Below are 19920 nucleotides of genomic sequence, written 5' to 3'. Positions count from 1 at the left end.
AAGCCAATTTGGTTGACCCATCATTTGCGACGATATGCAGATCTCTTCTGGAAAGACAAATAAATTAAAGCAGATCTAACAGAGCCCAGTGAGCCTTACCCTGGTAAAATTAAACACGGCTTGAGTTTATGAAGCGCTTTGCTGCACTAATAAATCTGAATGTTTGTTTTAGTAACCACCCACCCCCACACACCGAGTTGGCTTCAAGTCTCAGCCGTAGTGGGCGGGGTCACACTAGGGACGAGGAGGGGGCGGTGCTGTAGTAGGCGGGGTCACACTAGGGACGAGGAGGGGGCGGTGCCGTAGTGGGCGGGGTCACACTAGGGACGAGGAGGTGGCGGTGCCGTAGTGTGACCCCGCCCACTACGGCACCGCCCCCTCCTCGTCCCTCCCCTCCCCCTCCTCCTGCCGCTCTCATCAACTCCACTTCGCTCTCTCTCTCACAGCTCCCATAATCTCTCTCTCCTTCTCTCTCTCTCCCCTTCTCTCGCTCATCCGCTCCGTGGGCCCCTTCGCGCACACGACGACGGGACTACGCAGCGGTGACGGGGCCCGTCTGAGACCGACCGTAACCGAGGTCCCGGCCACACTGCCGTCGAGTTCTGTTCACGCTCCCGCCCGCCCCGCCCGCCCGCCTCCTGGCTTCCAGGGAGGAGTGAGAGACGGCAAGCAGCCAGCAGCAGCAGCCAGCAGCCTGTGGAGTTACAAGGTTTTGTCTGGAGACCCCGTTAAGACAAAATCCACGACTACAAACAACCACGTGACCAGCACCACCACCACCAGCACGTGATCACCAGCACGTGGTAATGGCTACCTTTTGTCGCACGCTGCTGCTGTTGTCGCTGTCTGTGTGAGCAGCAGCAGCAGCACGTGGAGGAAGTGGGGTTGGTTGCAAGTGTGGAAGTGGAGAGAGACGGAGAAGTTTGTACTTGTTTTGTTCACGATATTAATTATAAATAGATGGTGATGCTGCTGCTTGCTTGCACAGCGTCACAAACTCTTGCGGTTCTGCGAGGTCGCATTCGTAAACAACAACAACAGTTTGTAAAGTTGTTGCGTGGTGTGAAGTAAACAAGTTTATGTCGTCCGTGATGATGGTGTGGTTGTTGTGGTTGTTGGTGGTGGTGGTGGGGTGTTCTGGGCTCCCTTATTTATGTTTAATGATTGTTGTTTGTGACAATCTTTGAAGCCGTAGCAGCTATACGTTGATGATGGTGTGGTTGTTGTTGGTGGTGGGGTGTTCTGGGCTCCCTTATTTATGTTTAATGATTGTTGTTTGTGACGATCTTTGAAGCCGTAGCAGCTATACGTTGATGGTGGTGTGGTTGTTGGTGGTGGTGGGGTGTTCTGGGCTCCCTTATTTATGTTTAATGATTGTTGTTTGTGATAATCTTTGAAGCCGTAGCAGCTATACGTTGATGATGGCGTGGTTGTTGTGGTTGTTGGTGGTGGGGTGTTCTGGGCTCCCTTATTTATGTTTAATGATTGTTGTTTGTGATAATCTTTGAAGCCGTAGCAGCTATACGTTGAACAAGTCGGATTGATGAGTAACTGATAACTTGGCACAAGTTACATTTTGATTTTTATGCTTTCGTGACTGCAGGGATTCTTATTCTTGGTTCTTTTTGGTAAAGTCACCACGTAGAAGGGAAACTATAAAATAATAAAAATATAACACAAAATTCTCACGACGTTTCGACTGCAACACAAGCAATCATCATCAGGTGTGAAAACCACAGCAAGAATATTTTGTTGTGGTTTTCACGCCTGATGATGATTGCTTGTGTTGCAGTCGATACGTCGTGAGAATTGTATTATTTGTATTATTTTATTGTTTCCCTTCTATGTGACTTTACCGAAAGAACCAAGAATAATTTTATTGTTTTATATTTTTATTATTTTATTGTTTTATATTTTTATTGTTTTATTGTTTCCCTTCTACGTGGTGACTTTACCGAACGAACCAAGAATATTTTAGCACAAGTTGTGGTGGTGGTGAACGGGGCCTTTGGCGTTTGTGGTTTACGTGGCTGTGTTATTGTTTGATTTATTGTTCTGATATACAGCACCTCTAATGTATTTTTGCCGTAATTACAGTACTCTTATTCGTAGTTTAAAAGTAACGTGTATAGATTTTACAAGTTCTAAGTTACGAGTGAACGACTGTGTCTGATTTTTCGTGGCTAACGTGGCTGTGTTAATGAGCTCCACGTGGTTAATACACGTGGCCGATTTACGACTGCGGTCATTTATAAAGGTGTATTATAAGTGCTGTGTTTTACAGTATAAAGTACCACCACCACCGTGTGTGTGTACAGACGGTGGGAGCGGTTTAATAGGACGTGTGATAATATGCCTGACACATTTCTTTGCATTTTCTACATACGTGTAAAATCTATGACACTCAAGCGCATGTTTAAATAACTTGCTGAATACAAATACGGGCATGTTACATAACGCTTGAACAATGTAGTATTGAGATGCTGTGAATCACAATGGATGACGTAATTGTTATGGCGAGTGGCTTTTTAACAATCGATTCGGCAAAACAAAACTGAAACCTTTTAACAAGGATTCATGTTACTGCATTAACCACATACTATGATAAAAAAAACATACTATGATAATATATGATGCATTGTCCTTGAAACTGATTGGTCCACACCAAGGGATGGCTTTCTTGGTGTGGACCAATCAGTTTCAAGGACTGCAGGTATTGTGGTTAATGCAGTAACATGAATCCTTGATAAAAGGTTTCAGTTTTGTTGCCAGAAAAAAGGGGAAAAAACACTATTATTATATTTTGGTACTGGCAAAGGAGGTCTAATGATGGAAAACGTTGATCCATCTGAGCAGTGTCCGCTCACTCTGGCTGACACGTGTGTACTCATTGTTGTATTGTGTCTGTGTGTGTGTGTCCGTGTGTGTGTCCGTGTGTGTGTGTCCGTGTGTGTGTGTCTGTGTGTGTATGTCTGTGTGTGTGTCCGTGTGTGTGTCCGTGTGTGTCCGTGTGTGTGCAAGCAGGTTGTTGTTGTTGTTCCTCCCCCTTTGAAACTCCTGCCAAGGTGCTTACACATAGAAGAACTTCAGTGTACACCGTACACAGCAGGTTGCAACATCCTTGTACAAACACACACACACTCACACACTTATATACACACTCACATACACTCATACACACTCATATACACACTCATATACACACTCACATACACACTGACATACACACACACATACACACTCATGTACACACTCACATACACATACACACTCACATACATACACACTCACATACACACTCACATTCACACTCATATACACACTCATATACACACTCACATTCACACTCATATACACACACACATACACACTCACATACACACTTACATACACACTCACATTCACACTCATATACACACAAACTCACATACACACTCACAAACACACTCACATTCACACTCATATACACACTCATATACACACTCACATACACACTCACATACACACATATACATACACACATACACACTCATATACACACTAATATACACACTCATATACACACTCACATACACACTCACATACACACTCACATACACACTCACATACACACTCATATACACACTCATATACACATACACGCTCACATACACACTCACATACATACACACATACACACTCATATACACACTCATATACATACACACACACTCACATACACATACACACTCACATACATACACATACACACTCATATACACAACAACGACAAAGATCCCCCATATTACCTTAACAGACTGTATACACACATACACACTCACATACACACTCACATACACACTCACATACACACACACACTCACATACACACTCATATACATACTCACACACATACACACACTCACATACACACTCACATACACACTCATATACACACTCACATACACACATACACACTCACATACAGACATACAACAACAACAACCGCCATTCGCCACTAAGTGGCGGTGACGTCACCACGACGCTTGTGCCAGGCTATGTGCACCCTGAGGCCACGTGAAGTGTCGAACGCCCGCTGGCAGGAGGTCACGGGGCAGACCCAGGTGCCACGGGTCGACTGACTGAGATGATTGGCTGATGCACCACCTGTGCCCCCTACTGTGCCAACCTGCTGTGCTTTAGCCACCCGGCGCTCCGCTCGCTGTTGTGAGCGTCGCTCCTCCGCCCTCCGTTGTTGTTGGAGGGCGACTGCCTCCAACTGCCCAGTAGCATCCTTCACGAGCCTCCTCCACAGAGGCCGATCTTGACACCGCTGGTACCAGTCATCGGCAAGTCCACTCAGCTCCACGTCCTCCTGTACCACATCACTCCATCTCTTCTCTAGCCCGTGCCGCGCCCGCCCAGCCCCCTCAATCCGGCCAAACAAAAGCTGTTTCGGCATGCGGTGGCTGGGCATGCGGGCTACATGACCCAGCCATCGCAGCCTTGCCTGCCGGAGGAGCTCACCGATGGGACCCTGCCCAGATCTTTCAAGGATTTGTGAGCTCCTCACACAATTCAGTCTGGTTAAACCCAGGATGGATCGTAGGCAGGCCAGCCTAAATGTTTCTAACCGGCGAAGATGTTCCACCAGGGGGGTCCACGTCTCGCAAGCGTAGAGAAGGGAGGGAATGACCATGGCCGAGAAGACCTGAAGCTTAGTGCGGAGCGACAGACCAGGTAGCTTCCACACAGCGTTACGCAACCGATGAAAAGATATTGCCGCTCGACTGATTCGGAGTGAGACCTCTGCTGTTAAACTGGAGCCAGTCATAAGCACACTGCCCAGGTATGGGAAACTCTCCACTCTCTCCACAACTGCCCCATCACCGTTTGGGAGTTGTGGGGGTGGAGTGTCCGATGGTACAAAATACCCAGGCAGGTGCTTAGTTTTGGTGGGGCTGATGGTAAGGCCCCACCTCTTAGTGGCACGCTCCAGTCTCAGCAGCAGCGTCTCCAACTCCTCCTCTGACTGAGCAGCTATTACCAAATCATCAGCATACATAACGTGGTTGAGCAATAGGGAGCCATCCCTTGACCGCACCCGGGCATCGATTAGCCTCCCATTATATCTGTACCATATGGAGATTCCCCCGGTACAGCTATTGAAGGCTTCACGAACTACGTGGTCAAAATAGATGTTAAATAATGTGGGAGCCAGAGGACATCCCTGTCGCACCCCAAGATGTACAGGGAATGGCTCTGACTCCCGGCCACGTAGTTTTACCCGGGCCCGCTCACCATCATGAAGGTCCTTAATGATCGTGAGCAGAGGGTCAGGTACTCCAAAAGCACGAAGAACGACCCAGAGCCCAGGCCTACTGATGGTATCATAGGCCTTGACCAGGTCAATAAAGCAGAGATGTAGGTCTTGTTGGAATTCCCTACACCTCTGCTGTAGCAGACGGACAGAAAATATGGCATCTGTGCAGGACCGCCCTTTCCTGAAACCGCATTGGGGCTCCGCAAGCCTCTCCTCAGCGTGCCTGGCAAGGCGATGCTGAATAATCCTTGCCAGGACCTTTCCCGGCACACTGAGGAGTGAGATGCCCCTGTAGTTGTTACAGTCTGTGCGGTCCCCCTTCTTAAAAAGGGGGACCACCAGGGCATCCTTCCAATCCTGCGGAACCCGTCCAGTGGTCCAGACTGTTGTTATGATGTCATATAGGGCAGTCTGTGCACAAACGCCACCCTCCCTCAGCATTTCGCTTGGGAGATCATCTCTGCCCGCTGCCTTTCCTGGTCTCAGACTCCGGATCGCCTTCAATACTTCCTCAGCAGATGGCACCTCAGCCAGCCACTCACAGGGGGTGACTTCATCCAATATTTGAGGCACCGCAGCCTCAGCAGGGTCATCCTCACTTTGTGCCACGATGTTTTCCTGGCTGAGGGATTTTCCCTCCCCCAGGACCTCACAGAAATGCTCAGCAAATCTGCGAACCTGTTCCTGGGGGTCGGAAATTGGATCACCGTTTTTTCCCCTAATGATGGTAATAGGTGTGGCGCTGCAGGTTACTTTTTTGATGGAGTTAAATAGAGATTTGTGATCACGGGCCACTGAGGCAGACTCCATCTCCTCAGCAACCCGCGACCACCACCCATCCTTGCAGCGCCTCACGGCTCTCCGAACCTCCGAGCGAAGGCTGCGGTAAGCCTCCTCATTCTCTGACGTGGGATTCTGTAGCCGATGACAGTGGGCCTGTCGCTTTTTCTCAACCATCCTGAACAACTCCTCTGTCATCCAGGGTGTCTGGGGAGGTCTGGACCACGTACCCAGAGCAGCCATTGCAGCTGCATGAGTCACAGTCCTAAACCTCGCCCATTTACCCTCGACATCAGGAGGAGTCGGGGACGATGCCAATCCCAGCCGCAAGCGATGATGAAATTCTCGCTTGCAACTTTCATCAGATAACTGAGACCAGGCCACTTTAGGTTGGAATGGGGTCCTGGGTGTACACCCACCACCGGAGTGGAAGAATGGCAGGCGCATCTTACAGATGACTAGTCGATGGTCAGAGGGCAGATCAGCTCCACGGTAGGTCCTGGTGTCAAGGACATGGGCTCGCATTCGCTGGTCCGTCACTATGTAGTCCAGCAGATGTTCTTGCTTGGACCCGGCATGCATCCATGATGTTGTGTGGATGCGCCGATGCCGGAACAGCGTGTTGGTAATTACAAGCCCATGGGCTGCACAAAAATCTAGCAGCCTCCTACCGTTGTTATTGAGCTGATCTGGCCCATGCCCTCCAATCACTCCAGACCAGGTGCCAGTATCATGACCAACTCGGGCATTGAAGTCACCCAACATGATGACTCTATCCCGAGGGGCCACTTTAGCCAGCACCTGTGACAGGAGGTCATAGAAGGCATCTGACTCATCGGCTTTGCCTGCATCCCTCCACGGATGTTCATCTTCGGTGGGGGCATAAGTAACCACGACCACCATTCCACACCTCCGGTTGATGGGAAGGCGAGCCCAAAGTAGCCTGGGGCTTACAGCTTCCCACACCTCACCGCCACGCTCCCACGCCCCCTTCATTCTTTTGTTCAAAAGAAGACCCACACCCTGTTGTTTGGCAGTCTGCTGCCCCGAGTAAAGGACTGTCCACCCCTCATGGTGGCAGGAGCCAGAGCCGGTCCACCGGACCTCCTGAATGCCGCATAGATCCAGGCGGTACCGGTCCAGCTCCCGACAGAGGAGTGGCAGCCTCTCCTCTGCAGTGAGCGTTCGAACATTCCACGTGGCCACCCGTAGTGGCTTTTCGTTGTTTCTGGAGTAGCCCCAAGGGTAGGTATTCAATCTCCTGGCTCCGCCAATTGGGGTTTGGCCAGGAGACGTCATAGACGCCTGGCCCCCCGGGGCCTCCGGCACAAGCTTAGTTGTTACATATTTCAGTTTAATTCGTGGTTTCGTGGTAATTAATTGAAGGTGGAGGGGTTACCAGCCCCTCGCACCCGTCCAGAGCCCCCGTTTAGCCCCTGTGGTGGACACATATGCCATGAGGGGAGGAGCCAATCAAAATTGGATCTCCCCCCACAGCGCTGTCCACGACAGAGTTGCCCGTCCGGCACCGCGAGGAGGTAGGGGGTTGTTTTGCCGGACACACACATACATACACACACACACTCACACTCTTACTACATTACGCCAAGAATGCAGTAAGTGGTCAGATCGTAAACATTCGGGATAATTATTCACCCAAACAAAAATTATATCGTACGTACTGATCACACCCCTAAACTCACTTAAGTCATGTACTAAGGTGTGTCTTGATAATGTTAACTGGTTACTTGACGGAGTGACCACACCCCCCCCCCCCACCATACTGATAGATGATTTTAAAAAAAATGAACGGATCAATGAATGACTCATCACGTGCTAATCACTCATCAACATCCTGTTGTCAAGAGTGATTTAATATCACTTCTCTGTGTAGTAATTTCATGGCGGTACAGGGCTTGCACAGTCAGTGCAAGATGTATTCAAAGAGCACTGCCCAATTTTAAGTGAACGTGAAATTGCATGCAACAAAGTAGCAAACGTGTTACGTTGAACTGGCAATTGCATTTACGTAGATATTGCGTTTTACATAAGCATCACATGGAGCTACTGTGTTTGTAATATAATGGTTCCATCTGCTTCGTTTTTATGAAATGTTTTATTTATTTAAAGCATCATGATCATCCATTACTGCTGCTAACCACTAAATGAATGCATTAATTTCCTTTCAATTTGTGAATATAGGTGCACGTGGCCATGCGAGATCTGAAAGTGATGTGTGTAAGGGCGGTCACACGCCTATCACTTGATTAATTGCAGTTTTAAGTCAGGGTTGAATGTTGACGCATTGATCCCCATTGCCTTGTGATCTCTTAAGTGGCCGATCATTCGTTGTTCCTAACAAAACGCCAGTCCACCGACGTTGGAGAATGAGTGGCTTCGCCTTGACCTAACGAATGTACCTGCATCAACCCTGACTGCACACCCAACCCCCCTTGTTGATGTAACAATATAAATCCTTAAAACGGCCTAGCAGCGCAACGTCCCACTGCTCTTTATTTTGTTGTCGTTCCGCAGCAGCCCGGAAGATGAAGCCCCGTGCGCCGGTACCACCGCTGATGCGGTCCCAGTCCCAGACTGGGACCCCCAGCTTAGACCCACCGGACCGTGGCGACGGCCCCCCAGTGGACAATGTGGAGCTCAACGTCATCCTGCCGGGCGGGGCGCACCACGTGGCCCGAGTCGACGGGAGGTGCCTGTCGTGCACTTGGATTATTTACACAAAGATAAACAGACAAAGATTGCATCTGCCGGTGTGTTATTTTTTTTGGGATTTGTTAAATGCGCAAATAATCGCTATGGATATAATAAACACGCCATTTTATTTCTTGGAAAACATTTACGGTCATTTTGAATACAACATTAAAAGTATATTTTGTATCCATGCAACACGTTTTAACTTGTTAAGCCGTGTTTGAAATCCATGAGTGTGAACAAGACGTATGATTGATCCCCCTCCTTGTAATACGTTAGGATGGTGAGTGTTTTGAAGATGCATTGTGTACAATTTTTTACTTACATTCCATACTCATTGCTACGGCCCCGTAAACAGTAATTTAAATTACACTCCACACATCGAATGTAAACATGACACAAACGCATCCGCGAGCGTTCATAGCCATGCTGTAAGAATATCACGCTGCATCTTTTGAACAATTTTCTGGTTTCTAAATTACGAGTCGGGCCTCAGTCGGGAAAAACAAATGTCCTTACGCACGACTCACACTTTGACGTTGACTTGGAGCTGCTGCTGCTGCCCATGTGTTGCTGTGTGAGCAGCAGGACGGTGACGGACCTCCTGGTTGAACTCTGCGGTCCCTACCGGTTGAGCCCTGACGGCCACACCCTGGAGCTGCTATCGAGGGACGATGCATCGCCTCTACAGTACGGGCCCAGCACACCGCTGGGGGCCCTCGGTGCTGGGACGGCCCTCCTCAAACCTCGGCCCGCCGGCGATGACCGACTGGAGAAGCCGATGCAGCCCGTTGTCCCGGAGGTAAAGCGTTGATTCGCTGACGCGGCCTCGTCGTAGGTAAGACTTTGACAGTCGAAACACGCTGGAACCTGCGTAGAGATCTTGGAGTGACGGGCTTCCTCCTAAAAAGCCTCGGCCCGCCACTGATGACCGACTCAGGAAGCCGATGCAGCCCGTTGTCCCGGAGGTAAAGCGTTGATTCGCTGACGCGGCCTCGTCGTAGACAAGACTTTGTACAGTCGAAACACGCTGAAACCTGCGTAGAGATCTCGGAGTGACAAAGCTGATTAGAAAAATGGACGTGTAAGCAAAGTGGCCCGGTTCATGCGTACATGCAAATAACTATTATTAGATGAATTATAAGAGTTTGAAACTACACTTTGAGCTAGGTGTGGCTATGGGTGTGTGTTAACACAGCATGTGTGTACATTGTCAGTACACAATTTTAGTTAAATTCTCCTTAAGTACATTTTAGACGTCATTGCCTCAATTGGTTAGCTTCTGCATTAGGCGTCTTTCACACATTTCCTCGGCCGTGTCGTGCTTGTTGACACTTTGTAGAAAGTCTCACGTGTTGTTACAGGTAAAAGGATTTTGTACAGTTTTGTATTAGGGTCCATCTGTGGATTACCATGTTATATACATGGCTCTCCGATTTGACCTTTGTGATAATGTGCCGGATTCATTTCTGAACCTTGCACGCATGCTGCCGACTACACCGTCACGCGATGAGTTATCATCGGGAAACCTTGACCCCTTCGGGTCAAATCTACTTATGAATGGAAATATTTGTGAGACTGGATTTGGTTGGATTTTGGTATCTTGACTAATGAAACATGATGAAATGCCATTATCACATCATGCCTCACTGGATGCACCGGTTGGTGTGACCCGCCAGTTTACAACTTGCAATTTATCAATCTTTGAAATAGCGTGATCAACCGGACTACGCGTTGATTGTGTTTTGATCGACCGACTGTGTTGCTTTATATGGTTTCCAAATGTTGCTAAACCCTGTTTGTCTGGTATGCTTCTCTCTCTGTGTCCCCTGTTGTATCTGTGTTAGTTCCCCCCTACTTGGGTGTCTGTGTATACATCTGAGGTTGTGTCTCCCCTCTCTCTTGTAAACTTAGCTCTTCTGTACCTGATGATGGCTGCTTGTGTTGCAACCGAAACGTCGTACGCTATTATGTTATTTTATTATTTATTATTTATACGTGACTTTACTGATAAAAAAACAAAGAGTAACTACATTTTGCTTTGGCTCAGTTCGCCTGCAGATCATGTTTTTACCAGGCTATACTTAGCATTCATCCAGTAGAAAATTTATACTGAATGATGATGCAGATGATGATGATAATACTTATCCATGGGTGGAATATGCTATGCAAACATTCTTATTTTAAAAATGTTTTACTTTTAAGCATCTTGTATAAACATTGCAACCTAATTAATTTTAAAGGAAAATATTTCCCTCTCGTCACTTCACCGGCTGTGATTATATTTATCACTTGCATTCAGTGAAAAGGATGGATTGCTTTTAGATCAAAGTATTTACGCGCCATACTTGGCTTTATTGAGAAGATAGAGTTGGACCGTTCCGTTCTTCTGTGCAAAGTTGAAGTCTGCTTCGAAAAGCGTACGATGCTTTTTGTTGTTAAATCTTTTAAATTTGAATGCCTCGTTACTTGGTAGTAATGAGGAAGTCAAATTTCCTCTTGGAAATATGTGAATGGTTGGAGTAAGATTTCAATTGGTAAAAGGAGACTGGCAGTCTTATGAATAATACGAAGGGCTAAGATGCAGCCACTTTGTGTGACTATTTGAGTAGGACTGTGGTGGTCAGGCAGAGTTGGAGTTGGTCAGTTTAACACGTAGCAGGCTTTCGCGACCAATATCCATCATAGAGGTTTTTGGGTTAGACCGCGTATAAATATATAAATGTTGTGTCGTGAAAACCCGCCACCACCCGACACAGCCAACTAGTAAGGGCTGTCGCGTAAACAGAACGTGGACGATTCGTCACTAGTACAGCACTCGTGTGTAGTGTATAGTGTAGTGTATAGTAGTGTATAGTGTAGTGTATAGTAGTGTATAGTGTAGTGTATAGCAGTGTATAGTGTAGTGTATAGTGTAGTGTAGTGTGTAGTGTATAGTGTAGTGTATAGTAGTGTATAGTGTAGTGTCTAGTAGTGTATAGTGTAGTGTATAGTAGTGTAGTGTATAGTGTAGTGTATAGTGTAGTGTACTAGTACAGCACACCGGTGTGTTGGGGAGCCAAGCCACAACATTTACAATCTGAGTACGACGTTTTGCCAGTAATTACAACCAGCTTCATCAGGCGACATCCAGATTTGTGGAGAAGTCTTCCTGTCTCGTTCCTTACATAGAGGCATAGATGCGTTTACTTTTGATTTATAGCCAGGTCAGCCTATACTGTCATAGTTTTATGCAACTGTTTCCATATTTCCTACTTTATTGACACCAACACAAGTACAATTAAATTACAACAATGAAATGCTCTTAAACAGAGATATGGATAGATATTGGTAATTAGAGACATGTGTTTTCCATGATATCCAAATCTATTACGTATTTCCAATTCTACTCTGCATTGTTTAGTCTGAAATGTAATTTAAGCATGCTTAGCAACTGCAGGTGCTTTAATCCTGGGGATCAGTGAACAAGGCCTTGATCTTCTCTCCTGTGGTGGCTTTGCATTGTACACCAGGATCAGGGGCTAGTTTAGAATGTTTAGCGAGTATGTAAATGTTGTGAAAGCCCAATTGTACCAGAGGCCATGGTACATTAGTTGATATTCTACCAAATGACAAAACGTCTTAGATTTTATCTTGTGATGGTTGTTTATTGTATACTAGACACAGAGGCATATAGCTGGATACAGACCGATAACCTTTGGTGCATTTATTTTCATCTTACAAGTTTAACACGTAGGCTTTCGCGACCAATATCATTCATAATAAAGGCTTTTGGGTTGGATCGCGTTATTTATAAACGTGTCGTAACCCTTATTGTTAAATTAAATATATTGCAACTACAATTCCTTATAGGGGAAACTACTTCACTCCAGCGCTGTCCTCTAGACAGGCTGGTCCCTTCACCTGATGAAGGCTGCTTGTGTTGTGGCCGAAACGTCGTGATTTTTGTTGTTTTATTTTTTTACCTACTACGTGACTTTACCGAATAGAACCAAAGAGTATGGATCCTTGCAGTCACGAAAGCTTCAAATCTAGAATATTTTGTCTTTTGTGAACGTGACACATGTTTACTGCTTTGGCCATGTCGGGTGGTGGAGGGTTTTACGACACATTTATAAATAACGCGATCTCACCCAAAAACCTTTATCGTGAATCATACAAGTTACACGATGAATTTGCTTAGTTAGAGGCTCTCCCCAGGGGTACAAATGCATGCATCCTGTCATCCAGGATATATGGAATATTACACAGCATCATTTGTTAAGCAGGTTATATACTGGTGATGTGATCCAGAAATTGGAAACCAGCTTACTTTCTGAAATCATGCTTTGTCTGCACTGCTGGAAAATATTGGTCTGGAAGGTCCATAGGCAGAATGGATGAAACATCATTACAAAAAGGTTTTTGTTGGGACTGAGCATGAGCCCAGTACAGAGTCACAGTACAAGGGGGGGAACAGAAAGACAAAACATAATTTTACAGTCTGTGTATTATGTATTCATTACCCATGATCCTCCACCACAAACTTGAGTTTGTGTATAGTTTTTCTGTTTTCTGCTGCTAAATCCACCATAGCTTTAATGGTGCTGCTGTTCTCAACAGCTGGAAACAGCATTTGTTTAAAAGGGCAATCCACAAGGTCGAAACTGGTGCAGAGTTTTCCTGCAAAGGCAGAGGCCCCATTGGCTGAGAGACAAATACAATAACATTGTTATTTGTGTGAAGAGGTGGGCTTCCTGTCCCATTGAACCTCCACTACAGCACATCATGAGGTTTTATACTGTAATTCAGACCAAGTGTAACCCAGTTTTAGTCCCCCTTAATCCACAGCCTAGCCCAGTATTTCATTTTTAAATGGAGAAATTTGATGAACGTTGACAGCTGGATCCTAAGAGGGTAAACGAAGACAGGATTTGTTAACGACAGCGTTCAATTCGTCGATCCTCTACTTAAATCTCTTAATTCTAGATTTGAAGCTTTCGTGACTGCAAGGATCCATACTCTTTGGTTCTATTGGGTAAAGTCACGTAGGTAAAAAATAAAATAACAAAAATCACGACGTTTCGGCCACAACACAAGCGGCCTTCATCAGGTGAAGGGACCGTGCTGTCATGAGGACAGCGTTGGAGTGAAAACAGCCAAGCTCAGGTCATGGCCCATGCACCTCCTACGTACATCGTGCTCATGTTTATACTAATTCCTTTGTCAAAGCGTTTTGCTTCCTCCCACACAGCTTAAAGGACGCGACCTGGGCTTGGCTGTTTTCACTCCAACGCTGTCCTCGTGACAGCACGGTCCCTTCACCTGATGAAGGCCACTTGTGTTGTTGTGGCCGAAACGTCGTGATTTTTTTTACCTACGTGACTTTACCGAATAGAAGCAAAGAGTATTACATCACTTAATTTGTTTTTCAGCAAACGGTGCGGCTGACGGTGAACTACTCGCGAGCGCGTAAGAAGACCGTAGTTCTGGCGAGCCCGCGCGTGGCCCTGCAAGCGCTGCTGCCCGACATCTGCAACGAGTGCGAGCTTGACGTCCACCACACGGCGCTGTTCGGGGACGCCAGCGAGACGGAGCTGCTCGATACGTCGTGCTCGCTGTCCGAGCTCGGCGTCAAGGAGGTGTACGCCGTCGACAGGAGCAGAGGTTTTGTTTTAACGTTACTTTTGAGCTGATGGAAAAGAACAAAAAATTAGTTTCGATTTGAAGCTTTCGTGACTGCAAGGATTCATCCTTCTTTGGTTCTTTTGGTAAAGTCACCGCCACGTAGAATGCAGTCACGAAAGCTTTAAATCGAAATTTGACCTAGAATTGTTTATTTTATCGGTATGACTTTTAAGATAACAATTTGTTTTAGACGTCTGTATATATGTGTGTATGTGTTCATGTGCGACTATATTTTGTACATTACAGGCCTATATATAACGCGTAAAAATGTTTCTTATATCATCATGCAATACATTTTTTTTTACATTTCATTTTGATGCCTTCCACACTACCCTGATATACCTGGAAATAATTCTGTTCTCATTTCAATCGTTCTGATGTACAGTCTATTGTCTAAATTTTGATTTAAAGCTTTCGTGACTGCAGTAATTCATATTCTTAGCTCTTTCGGTAAAGTCACGTTGAAGGGAAACAATAAAATATATTTTAAACAAAATATATTTTATTATCTTATTGTTTCCCTTCAACGTGACTTTACCGAAAGAGCTAAGAATAGTCTATGGTCTGTTTATGGTTTTTTTCTGAGATTCCAAATGCAATGACACTTGTCTTCCTTTCACGTACTTTTATCATTATTACAGTTCATTTGGAATCGCGGACCCCCATGTGGTGATGGTTCAAACCGTGTGCACCTTCTGAAGTTTTAATTTTTTGATATTCTACTCATTTTTTCACCTCTAAAGTTTTCAGACATCGGTATATCTTTTGGGTTTCAAGGTATTTTACTTGTCAGCGTCCTGGAGATATGCCCTGGTCATCTGACTTTCAGTTTTGATACCCCCCCCCCTCCACTATAATAAATAGCCTTGCTATCCACGTAGAGGTCTCTTACAAGTATATTCTAGTTGCTGTGCCTACTTTTGTGACAGTGTTCATAACTGCTAGCATTTTAAAAGTAAATAGTGCACGTGGCACCTGCTCAAATATCTCTAGTTAGATGCTGATGTGAGCATTGCTTGAAATCAGTCCGCCCGGCAAACTCTCTCAGTCTGCTCACTCTCGGTCTAGTCGCCTCTGGTTCTTTCGGTAAAGTCACCACCATGTAGAATGAGAATAATAAGATAATAAAATAACACGATAAAATTCTCACGACGTTTCGGCCACAACGCAAGAGGCCGTCTTCAGGTGCTTAAGGTTGTGTGAAATCCCTCCCCGTAGAGGTTAAATTTCGATTTAAAGCTTTCGTGACTGCAAGGATTAATCTTCTTTGGTTCCTTCGGTAAAGTCACCACCACCACGTAGAATGGCCGAAACGTCGTGAGAATTTTATTGATGGTGACTTTACCGAAAGAACCAAAGAAGATGAATCCTTGCAGTCACGAAGGCTTCAAATCGAAATTTAGTCGCCTCTGCCTCGTGCTAATTTGTGTCAGTAGGCAAAGCGCATGAATTGGCTTCGAACCTAAAGCCGCCGTGATTGGATTTCTCTGTCGTTCCTTTGGCTACCCATGCATAGCAAAGGAGGTCTCATAATGTAAATGCTCACCCCGAGCCCTCAATACTCTGATGGTGCGCTGTTTTTGAGTTGCACGCCTTTTGGCGTCTTCTGGTCCAACGCCAGTGGAGATTAGGCTCTAAGAAAAGCCGTCTCGGGTGTGGACCAATCAAATTCAAGGACAGTGCCAATATTATTATCAGAGTTGTCTTTTTTGTTTGCATTTTGACTGCTTGTGTTGTGGTTATTGCAAACACGATGCCTTGAATAAAGGTGTCAGTTTTTGTGCCAGTCAAAAGGGTAAAACCTATTACTAATGCAGAGGATTGTTCGTGTTATTTGTTTGTGCGTGCGTGCGAGTTTATGAGCTGCATGTTTGGGCTTGCTGGCTGCTGGAATCGAGCACGGAATGTTCACACGTCCCGTGTGCGGCCACCATGTGGGTGAACTGACTTCTTGGCCGCATTAATAATGGCTTGGGAGGCTTAGAATGTCCGTGCTTGGACAGCTCCATGGTTACCGTGACGGGCTGCAAGTTTCAACCCCTTGGCACAACCAGCGCCGTTCTCTGCTGCGTGCTTTGCTGCATTTTGTGTGCCACCAGCGCCACCCGGTGGGAAATTGAAGAAGTGTAAAATATATAAGCTTAGCTCTTTCGGTAAAGTCACGTTGAAGGGAAACAATAAAATAATAAAATATATAAAACAATAAAAATTCTCACAACGTTTCGACCATAACACAAACGGTCATCATCAGTTGTGAAAACGTGAGAATTTTTATTGTTTGATATATATTTTTTATTATTTTATTGTTTCCCTTCAACGTGACTTTACCGAAAGAGCCAAGAATATGAATCACTGCAGTCACGAAAGCTTTAAATCGAAATTTAAGTGTAAAATATTTTAATTTTTTTACAATCCTGCCATCTAGTGGAGAAGTATTGTTACAATGAACAATGTGAACGCTCCGTAGAGGTGTACCTAAAAAAATATATATACACAAGTATGGTGTAATATGCATGTTTTTTATCAACATTTAATAAACACCTTGATAATTTTGGTACGTGCGTGAAAATAGTACACCTTTTGCAATTTGAAGTTTCTTGGGTTTCAAGCGTCGTACAATTAATAAAAAAATAGACCACGTATTGAAAGGCTTAATTAATTTAACTTTAATAATAGTTGGGTTTTCCCCTTTTTTCTGGCAACAAAACTGAAACCTTTTTAACAAGGATTCATGCCTACTGCATTAACCACAATACCTGCAGTCAAAATGCAAACAAAAAACATACTATGATAATATATGGTGCATTGTGCTTGAAACTGATTGGTGCACAGGTATTGTGGTTAATGCAGTAGACATGAATCCTTGTAAAAAGGTTTCAGTTTTGTTGCCATCAAAAATGGGAAAAACCCTATTATTATTACATTTTGGAACTGGCAAAGGAGGTCTAATGATAATTTAACTTTGTGTTGCATCTGCAAAAACTACGGACCGTTCACTGTGAAGCGAATTCGCTGCGTGTCATCCCTGTTGCTATATGCACATTAACGCTCAGGTAATGGAAACCTTCACCTGTGGATGTTGTAGATTTGAAGCTTTCACGACTGCAATGATCCATACTCTTTGGTTCTATTCGGTAAAGTCACGTCACAAACAACAACAAAATAAAAATTGAAAAATTCTCACGACGTTTCGGCCACAACACAAGTGGCCTTCATCAGGTGAAGGGACCGTGCTGTCATGAGGACAGCATTGGAGTGAAAACAGCCTCCCACACAGCTTAAAGTACGCGACCTGGGCTTGGCTGTTTTCACTCCAACGCTGTCCTCGTGACAGCACGGTCCCTTCACCTGATGAAGGCCGCTTGCGTTGTGGCCGAAACGTTGTGAGAATTTTTAATTTTTTTGCTTGTTACGTGACTTTAGCGAATAGAACCAAAGAGTACCCTGTGGATGTATTGAGTGGCTCTCTTTGCGTTACAGAGCTGGGCCATGACCTGAACGACAACGCAGACCTCCCGGAGAAAAAACACAAAGGGCTTTGGAGCTTTTTGCGGCCAAAGATAAAGAAGGTCAGTACGTGACACACTTGCACCCCTGCGTATTTGAAATTGAGCAGTGGTTTTTCTTGCCGTGGTGTTCTCTTGTGACTTCATTAAACGGTGTGTTATTCTCTTGTCGAGAGGAGTGTCATGTGTAGATACACGGAGACATGTTTGTAACAAGATATAGTAATAGGTTTTACCCTTTTGACTGGCACAAAAACTGACACCTTTATTCAAGGCATCATGTTTGCAATAACCACAACACAAGCAGTCAAAATGCAAACAAAAAAGACAACTCTGAAAATAATAATAATATTGGCACTGTCCTTGAATTTGATTGGTCCACACCCGAGACGGCTTTTCTTAGAGCCTAGTCTCCACTGGTGTTGGACCAGAAGACGCCAAAAGGCGTACTAAAAGGGTAAAACCTATTCCTATATCTTGTTTCTGGCAAAGGAGGTCTCATAATGTAAAAGGTTTCAGTTTTGTTGCCAGAAAAAAGGTTGAAAAACCCCCTATTATTACATTTTGGCTACTGGCAAAGGAGGTCTAACGATGTAAACTTTGTGTCTCCTGCTCAGAGCCCTCCAGGCCAGCCGCGCCTCGCACAGAAGACCGGAAGAAGCCGGTCACCCCCTCCCGCACCGTTGGCCTCGCCTTCGACCCGGGCCGCTGGAGCCACGTCGCCGCTCGGCACGCTGCGGCGTCGCACCAAGCCCCATGCACCTCCTCCTCCTCCTCCCCCCCCATCCACCACCGCCCGGGGTACGCAGGCTGCCGGCCCCGAGCCGCCGCCGCCTCCGCCTCCGAGATCTGCCCCAGAACAGGCGCGGCCGGCGGCGTTGTTGTTGTTGTCGCAGCCTGGATCCACTCCTCCTGTGCAGCCCGGCGTGGAGAACGAGCGTCGAAGGCGGAGCAGCTCCGCACGTGAGAGAGAGAGAGGGCTCTCACGTGCTCACATTTTCCATTTTTTTTATTTTTATCAAGTGCCCTTTATAGTTCTATCGATTCAAGGCCGATTTTTTTTTTTTTACGACGGAGCGGCGCTTTTTGGCCCTGTTCAAAATGCGGGAATTTAAGCTGTGCCATCGGGCAAACGTTTTGATTTAAGCGAAAAAGTATGTCTAAAAAAAGCTTCTGTTCGTTTCGTCTTGGTAACAACCTGCAAGCATCTCGGGGAGCAAAAAGTGAAATTCCATTGCTTTTAGTGCAGTGAACTGCTTAGGCACAATACCTAAACTTAAACACATTCTCCTGCGGAGGGAGGAGCTGGTAGGAACGTTGTTGGGTTGCTCGGTCAATGGCCAGGGTCAACGGCGGCACCACCACGTGGTGTGTTCCGTAAATATGCCCGACTTTGAGGGCAGGCACAAGCCGGCATGAGTAGGTTAAACGTTGAGTTTTATAAGGGCACCACGGGGTGACCAGCCCCTCCCCAGCCAGCCCCACCCCCCACGCAGCCCCTCCCCACCCAGCCCCTCCCCACCCTCCCCACCCAGCCCCTCCCCACCAGCCCCTCCCCACCCTCCCCTCCCCACCCAGCCCCACCCCTCCCATGTTTGGATGCACGACAGACTGACACAATAATAATCTCCTGTGGGCTGGTGGTGTAGTAACCAGGAGGTTCCTACACAGTATCATCACCTAGCCGATTTGTCAACATCATGTTTACACAGGGGAGACGGTAAGCGAACACGTTCCAATCGTGCATGCGGTTTTGTTTGGCTTCAACTGTCTTCTTTCAACAAGACCTCTGCTGCTACACATTTTCCTTGTGAGCCCCACTATTTCCAGATTTGAAGCTTTCGTGACTGCAAGGATTCACCACACTCTGTGTTTTTTTTCAGCAAAGTCACGACGTAGTTAAAAAACAAATAAATGATAAAACAACTAAATTAAATCACGACGTTTCGGAGG

The 19920-nt window shown here is 45.9% G+C and overlaps 1 protein-coding gene across 1 annotated transcript; it reads left to right on the top strand.

The window, feature by feature from the left end:
• The first annotated feature begins 403 nt into the window (after positions 1 to 403).
• Positions 404 to 18084, top strand: LOC116937469 (cordon-bleu protein-like 1). Its single transcript, XM_076060580.1, has 6 exons — positions 404 to 803; positions 3025 to 3065; positions 8618 to 8792; positions 9380 to 9596; positions 14209 to 14440; positions 17942 to 18084. Exons 3-6 carry the CDS (start codon positions 8629 to 8631, stop codon positions 18040 to 18042), a joined length of 714 nt encoding a protein of 237 aa, XP_075916695.1. The 5' UTR covers positions 404 to 803; positions 3025 to 3065; positions 8618 to 8628; the 3' UTR covers positions 18043 to 18084.
• Positions 18085 to 19920: the final 1836 nt, after the last annotated feature.

Source organism: Petromyzon marinus, unplaced genomic scaffold (genome assembly GCF_048934315.1).
Source record: "Petromyzon marinus isolate PM22_M1 ecotype Great Lakes invasive population unplaced genomic scaffold, UKy_Petmar_22M1.pri1.0 PM_G_Scaffold_20, whole genome shotgun sequence".
Classification (NCBI taxonomy): Eukaryota; Metazoa; Chordata; class Hyperoartia; order Petromyzontiformes; family Petromyzontidae; genus Petromyzon; species Petromyzon marinus.
This window is presented reverse-complemented; position numbering and strand designations above follow the sequence as displayed.